This window comes from Leptonychotes weddellii, chromosome 9, assembly GCF_054177405.1.
Source record: "Leptonychotes weddellii isolate Sample4059 chromosome 9, ASM5417740v2, whole genome shotgun sequence".
Lineage (NCBI taxonomy): Eukaryota > Metazoa > Chordata > Mammalia > Carnivora > Phocidae > Leptonychotes > Leptonychotes weddellii.
The window spans coordinates 75,149,475-75,157,023 of record NC_138377.1 but is presented as its reverse complement, the minus strand read 5'-3'; the positions used below and the strand labels follow the sequence as shown (position 1 = coordinate 75,157,023).

General features: G+C 41.4%; 1 protein-coding gene and 1 pseudogene across 3 annotated transcripts in view; one reads left to right on the top strand and one right to left on the bottom strand.

The window, feature by feature from the left end:
* Window positions 1-7,549, top strand: part of ZNF106 (zinc finger protein 106) — a 64,460-nt gene that overhangs the window by 14,528 nt on the left and 42,383 nt on the right. For all 3 annotated transcript variants that reach the window (XM_081830982.1, XM_081830981.1, XM_081830980.1), the window contains exon 2: window positions 5,739-5,824. In XM_081830982.1, coding sequence (XP_081687108.1) covers window positions 5,771-5,824 — 54 coding nt within the window. In that variant the 5' untranslated portion in view covers window positions 5,739-5,770. The remainder of the gene's footprint in view (window positions 1-5,738; window positions 5,825-7,549) is intronic.
* LOC102728514 (heterogeneous nuclear ribonucleoprotein A1-like) lies at window positions 7-1,144 on the bottom strand (annotated as a pseudogene).

Sequence of the window (7,549 nt, the reverse complement as noted above, 5' to 3'; positions counted from 1 at the left end):
AAAAATCTACATTAAAACCCTTTGTTGGAATGCTTTACACTTTCCACAGAACAGAAACTAAAATAACCTGTTATACAATTAGTCCTCAGTTTTTTGCCCATACACATGAGCATTGTCTAAAACATGTCTTCTTTGCAGCAGGTGGGCCCTGCCACCACTGTGCTTGGCTGAGTTCACAGATCTGTTGTAACCTGTAGCTTCCCTCTCGCTTCTCTGGCTCTCCTCTCCTGCTAAGCTGTGTTTCCTGGCAGTGATTAAAACCTCCTGCCACTGCCGTAGCTCCTGCTGCTGCTGGAACCACCACAGCCACCTTGGTTTCGTGGTTTGGCAAAGTATTGGCCTCCACCACCATGGGGGCCAGAGCTTCTGCCTCCAAAATTTCCTCCAAATCCAAAATCTGAGGATTGATTGTTGTAATTGCCAGAATCATCATAACTTCCGCCACCTCCAAAATTGCTTCTTTCATTACCAAATTTGTTATGGCCATCCCCACTGCCACCATATTCACCACCACCTCAACCACCACCAAAGCTACCTTGCCCACTGAAGTGTCTTCCATAATCAAAGTTGTCATTCCCACCAAAACCACCTTCATAGTTTCCAGAACCACTTCGTCGCTTGCTGAGATAGGGCTCTCCTTAGTTCACAGTCATGGCCGTCTTATCTACAGCGTCGTGGTCATCAAATGTTATAGGAAAGCAAAGGCTCTCTTTTTGCCACTGCCTCGGTCAGTCATGATTTCAGTCACTTCAGTTTTCTGATACTGTTCAAAATAATCCCTTAGATGATGTTCTTCAGTGTCGTCTTTAACGCCACCAACAAAAATCTTTCTCACAGTTAAGTGGGCACCACGTCTTTGAGAATTTTCTCTTGGGACAGCCTTCTTTGGTTCCACAACTCTTCCATCCACGTTGTGTGGCCTTGTATTCATGGCTGCATCCATCTCGTCCACAGTGGCATTCGTGACAAAGCCAAAGCCTCTGGAGCACTTGGTGTTTGGATCTCTCATTACCACACAGTCCGTAAGCATTCCCCATTGCTCAAAATGGCTTCTCAGACTCTCATTGGTTGTTTCAAATCTCAAACCTCTGATGAAGAGCTTCTGCAGCTGTTCAGGCTTTTTAGGAGACTCTGACTTAGACATGACAGTGGTGGGAGGGGAGACTCAGTGGGCAGAAAGGCGTAATGAATGTATCTCCATGCCACAGAATTTTAAATTTCATGTCACAGAATTTTAAATTTTAATATCTTTATAAGATATATTGAGTACAGGAATAAAAATTTTTTAAATTGTTAAATACATGCAACAAGCTACCAAGTTATACTTTTAAAAAAGTGTTTGTACAGGCTATCTTTGGGCTTAAAACTTAGTCTGTTCTATGATGGCGACGTTTGCTAATATGTTACTGTCTTGTTAGGGTTGGTGTTATCCCAGTTTCTTTCTCAGTCACTTCCCTCTAAGATGTAATGCTTGCCAAGTTCCATAATTGAGTAAAAAATTGGAACCTGGCGGTAGTTCTGATTCTGAATTAAGGGATCAGTGGGCCACCCTGTCCATTTCCTTGCCTGGTAATGGACAATGTGAACAGCTTCATTTTGGGGGGCACAACTTTTAATGCCTTTTTCTGGTCACAGCCTTGTTAGCCCTGTGCTTATTTAAAAAGAGTGGTTGGTACATGAACTCTTGGTAAGTGTGTTAGGGCTGATAATATAAAAAGTAGGAATGCTAGTGAGTAAAATCCTGATAAGCTTATGCTCAGTCAACGATATTGGATGCAGAAACCACCAGTCACTTGCCTTGGGAAACAGGAGCCAGCCAGAACTTAGAACTAGCAAATACGACAGCTACCCAGAATAAGCCTTTGAAAGTTGTGGTTATAGGTTGATGTGACCAAAAATACTTTCTGACCTCTGTTACCAGCTTATTTCTTCCTTAGCTAGGAGACTTGAAACTTTCTCGGGAGGCCCACTGAGCAAAGTGAGGACCTCCCAGAAGTGCCAGTCATACCTTTGCTCCATAACCTTCTGGGCAACCTAGGGGTAGTGGCAAAGATTTGTTCTGTCACTGAGTACGGTCTCTCTCTTGCCCTGTCTTGCTCATCAGAAATCTATTAGTTTTTTGGTCAGGGTTGAGGTGGAAGCACAGAAAGTTTTTTTTTGGTCAGGGTTGAGGTGGAGGCACAGAAAGTTAACCTGTGAGATTCAGAGAAGGGATTCTAATCTGAGTACCACTCCCCCAACCTCAACCCAATAATTAAAACTTTTTTTTCTTTAAAGTTTTTATTTATTTAAGTAATCTCTACACCCAACGTGAGGCTCGAATCCATGACCCCAAGATCAAGAGTCGCATGCTCCTCTGACTGAGCCAGCCAGCCACCTCTAAGCTTTTTTTCTTCACAGTTTATCATTGTCCTGTAGAGTCTGAGTTCAAATATCTGAAGTATTACCGGGTTTACTGTAATGAATCTTAGGAGATTTATAAAAAGACAGACCCCTTCCTTATGGTAAGGTCAGGGAGATAGACATAACCTACCATCAGATAGCCTGCACTTACATTGCTGGGTGTTTGAATAGTAGGATGAGATAATGTGACAATGTTTCAAATAAAGTTCTATGACACTAAACAGTGTGTTTTCCAGCCTTGAGTTACATAATAAATATTTGGAGAAATATTGTAACATTGATATTTGAGATGGGATACAGTATTATGAGATAGTGGTTACTTGGAAGTGTGTTTTTCTGACCTATTTAAGTCACTTTTGAATGACAACCCTTGCATAGGGATGGCGAGAGCATAGTAAAGTACAAAATGGAGTCTCTGGAGATTACAGTGCAATAATTCTACTCTGCCTTCACAACTGTAATTCTTTTTACTAATCAGCTATGTGGATGATTCTGAGGTACTGCTTGAGTGTAGAACTTCTTTATTGGGGGCGGGAGTCAAGGCAGGAATCTTTAATGAGTGGAGCAGTTGGGTGAAGGAAGAATAGATGTAAGGTCTTGAAGGCTTATCACATTGAAGAATAGACAGCAAAAATGAAAAATAGAGATCTTTTAGGACTCGACTAAATACAAGAATCTGAAGGAGAATAATTAATAATAGGGTTTTTGCCCACAGACATGGTAATTGTATTGACAGAACAGTAAATAGCATGTTGAGAAAAGGTATTTATTACAGTATTTTTAAGGCTGTTATGACAAAAAAATATCAGATATTTCTCATAGTTGTTTGGAAAAAATTGAAAGGTTTCATAATGGGTGTTTTTAAGTGATAATGGGAGGAAAATGCAAGGTGGTTAAAGTAAGAACAGCAGTAGTTGAATTGTTTATTTACACTTACTTGATTTGTATAATGTAACCTCTCAAACACTTCGAGATTGCAAAGTTGGATGGTTTCTATTTCCTTGACTTCTAATAATTGTTAAGACCTTTATTATTTTTTTAAGAGAGTGAATGGGAGAGGGAGAGAGCACGTGAGCAAGCGAGCGGGGCAGGAGCGGGGGAGAGGGAGAGAGAGAATCCCAAGCAAGCTCCACGCTCAGCCTGGAGCCCAACACGGGGGTCCATCTGAAGACCCTGAGATCATGATCTAAGCTGAAATCAACAGTCGGGTGCTTAACCTACTGAGTCACCCAGGCGCCCCCTTGTTAAGTAAGACCTTTAAGGAGAACAGTGGTTGCCATCTAGAAAGCTGTGAGCTAATGTATTTCAGAAAGCTTAATGGAAATCATATATTAACCCAGATTAAGGATGAAGAAATTAAAATGCCTTTGTCTTTGGCTGGAATCCTATCAACTTAGTGCTTAAATACTAGGACTTCCTTTTTGATTAAATGCTTTGCTAGCAGTTATACTTTTTGATTTTTTTTTACAGAAATGAAAATGAATTTACTTAATTCATGCAGGTTAGAAACACGGAGCTTGTGAAAGGAAAACAAAAAGAGGGAGTCTTTGGTTAAAAGGTTGATAGAGAATATTATTATTATATGACTATTTACTAGGAGTTGTTGCCTTTGGCTTTACTAAATAGAAACAGTTTGTATTTTAGTGCCCAGTTCTCAGTTGACTGAATATGTGAAAACACCACAGTAGCTGTTGCTTATGCCAGAAAGTCACACTTTTTCATTGATTTTGTTGCTTTTAAGTTTTTTTGATCCTGTTTTGCTTTGATGGTTAATAACTTGAGGAAGTATTAAAAACATTTCTGGACATGGGGGGCCTGGCTAGCTCAGTTCAGTGGAGCATGCGATTCTTGATCTCAGGGTCATGAGTTCAAGCCCCACGTTGGGCATGGAACCTACTTTAAAAAAAACAAAACAAAACCAAAACACATTTCTGCAGCCTTCCTACACCTCCTTCTCTCTGGGCTTGTATTTTGGCCATGACGTTGTGGCTCCGGCACTTCTACAGTTAACTGAGGAAAAGTGCGAGGGTGCCCAGTATCTCCTGAAGATGCAAAACGTGGGTGGCTGTGCCCTGTGACAGGACGTGTAGAAGCTATCCCTAGATGGGGGGGATGAAAGCTTGGACACTATGGGAGATGCTGTGATCCTGGAGAAGAACCTGGACGAGGCCCCTTTTATATGTGCATGCCTTGGGTTTTGCCCATGCAGACCCTAATCTCTGTGACTTCTTGGAGAGCCATTTCCTAGATGAGCAGGTGAAACTCACCTAGAAGATGGGCAACGACCTGACTAATCTCGGCAGGTTGGCTGGCCCCTATGCTGGGCTGGGCAAGTATCTGTTCCAGAGGCTCACTCTCAAGCATGACTAAGCCTCTAGAGCCCAGTGGCCTCTGAGGGGCCCTTTGGCATCTTCCTGGTGTCAGGGCTTCTGCCTGAGCCTCCCCCTACAGCCACTAGGCAGCTTTTTAACCACCCTGGAGCCCTCTCCCGAGCCATAGACCAAATGGAAACAATAAAGCTTTTTGCAGCCAAAAAAATAAGCAGGTTAATAGGATAGAAGGAATGGGGAGCAAAAAATACATCATTGTATAGGTCAGGAAAGGCCTCCCTCATCCCTGGTGAAGAAACATTTCAGATACCGATGGAAATGAGTGAGCCATGAGAACATAAAGACGTCTTAAGCAAATTACAGGCAGAGAGAATAGGAAATGTAGAAATTCAAAGGTGGGAGAAGCCCTGGGGTGATCAAGGACTAGGAAGGAGGGCAGTGTGACTGGAATGAAGTGACAGAGGCAGTGAGGTGGGGCATGGAGTCCCAAGAGCGGGAGAGGAAACAGATTTTGTAGCCCATGGCAAAGGACTGGATGTTGTGTGAGTTGGGAATCTCTCGGAACATTTTGCACAGAGGAGTTAAATGATCTGCCTTAAATTTTAAAAGAATCTTGTGAGAATCTTTGGCTACTGTTTTGAGAATAGACTATAAGAGGACAAGAGTGGAACTAGGGAGGCAAGTCAGTAGGCTGGTGGCTTGTGAGATGGCAGTTGAGCTCAGTAGTGAGGAGGGGTTGGATTTGGGATGTATTTCAAGGGGGGGACTGACAAGATTTGCTGATGAGGGAAGCTATGGGGTGAGAAAGAGGGATCAAGGTTGACTTCCACAGTTTTTGCCCTAGGTACCTGGAAAGCTTGAATTTTCATTTACCAAGATGGGAAGGCTGGGAAGAGCAGGGTGGAGGCGAGGGCGTTGCAAGACTTGGATTTTTAGCTATGTTAAGGTGGATCTAAGAAGACATCCGGGGGAGAAAGGTTACTAAATGTTACTTCCTCATTGCAGGTGTGAAGTTGAGTGCTTCAGATCTGGTCACTATGGTACGAGAACGAAAATGCATATTGTGCCACATTGTGTACAGCTCAAAAAAGGTAATACATAGAAGAGGGAGAATCTGAGGCTTTATGACTGCTCTTTTTGGAATTTGTAGATGGGTAAAAGCTTTTAACAGTGTCTTATTTATGCTTCTTTCCTATATCATAGTCTCATTCCACTGGTTTCTTTCTCTTTAGTGCCTCATAAAGCCAATATAACTATATTATTAAATCTACCCAAAATTTGAGGATACTCAGAAGTCGACAGTAAATAGTTACTAATTTAGTCAGTAACCAGTTACAGAGAAAAGACCTTAAAATTCAGTTTATTTGAGGTTATACTACTTTCTGATGAGCTAAGGATACAGCATTAGTTTTCCGTACCTGCGTTCTGTTTCTGCCTTGTGAAAAGTGCTGCAGAGCAGAAACGGCATTAACAGTACCCTAGATGTCCACAAGGGGGGGATGTTGCTCAGAGAAAAATATTTTTAAGAACTAAAAGAATTTTACCTGTGTCTTAGGGAAATTGGCTGCAATTTGACTTACTTTTTTGCTTTTTCTTGCCTGTATCCTTTGCTTTCAAAGTAGTGCTGCTATCTTAACTACTGAGAAATTTTTTTCTAAGCTTTTAAGATGCTCTGGATTGTCAATGAAAATTCGGAGAACTGGGAAGATTATCTTATCATGAGCTAGGTTAGCCAGGGAGGTTTGAGTGAACCTGGAAAGATGTTTGGGAGTAAGATGGTTTCAGAGAAATAGAAGAGAGATATTTTAGGTGGGATAACAACATGTACAGAGATACAGAGGTATGGAGTCTAAGAGTTCTAGGAGTCCATGAGAAGGCTTACCTGATTAAGACAGTTTTGTAATGGGGATAGTGGGACTGCAATATAATTTGTAATTTAAATGCAAACAGTTATAAAATGTGTTGAATGCCAGACTGAGGGGTTCAATTATAATTCATCCAGTAGGCTGGGGTGAATTTTTTTTTTTCCCCTATTTAGGATTTCTGTTAGTGATGGAAAAATCAGTTGAGATTTTAAATTCATGTTTAATAATATAGCTGCTGCCTTTTACAACAGTAAAAGAGCCCTTCTAGTTTTAAAAATTTTTGACCAGGGTTTATGCAAATTTATAATGAATAAAAATTCCTTATGGCTCCTTTCAGATTGGGGGGAGATGGGAAATTGAGAAGGTGTGAGAGGGATAGGCAGACACTCAGAGGTGTGGTGTCAGACTTCTCATGGAGTAGCAGCCCTGCCTTGTGATAGCTCATAATTTTGCCGTTTTAAGTCTTTTGGCATTTCTTCCACTCTGGTTTTCTTGTTTGTTTATTTAATAAGAATCACCTAGGATCCTTGTTTTTTTTTCTTTTTAAAAATTTTTTAACGATTTTATTTATTTGGGAGAGAGAGTGTGAGCAAGAGAGAGAGCACCTGAGCAGGGGCAGAGGGAGAGGGAGAAGCAAACTCCCTGCTGAGCAAGGAGCCTTATGGTGGGCTCGATCCCAGGACCCCAGGATCATGAACTGAACCAATGGCAGATGCTTAACTGACTGAGCCACCAAGGCGCCCCTCTACTCTGGTTTAAACATGTTTTCATCTCTTCATATTTTTCCGTGGATCATAATGAAAAATCAAGAGCTGGGATTACTCACTCCTGCCTTAGGAAATGCCAGTTACAGGTTTTTAAGCAAGGGAATGACATGATTTGAGTGTTAAGGTTAATGTGGTCTAAGGAATTAGTGGAATGGGTTAATTGAAAGAGATAACTCTGATAGTG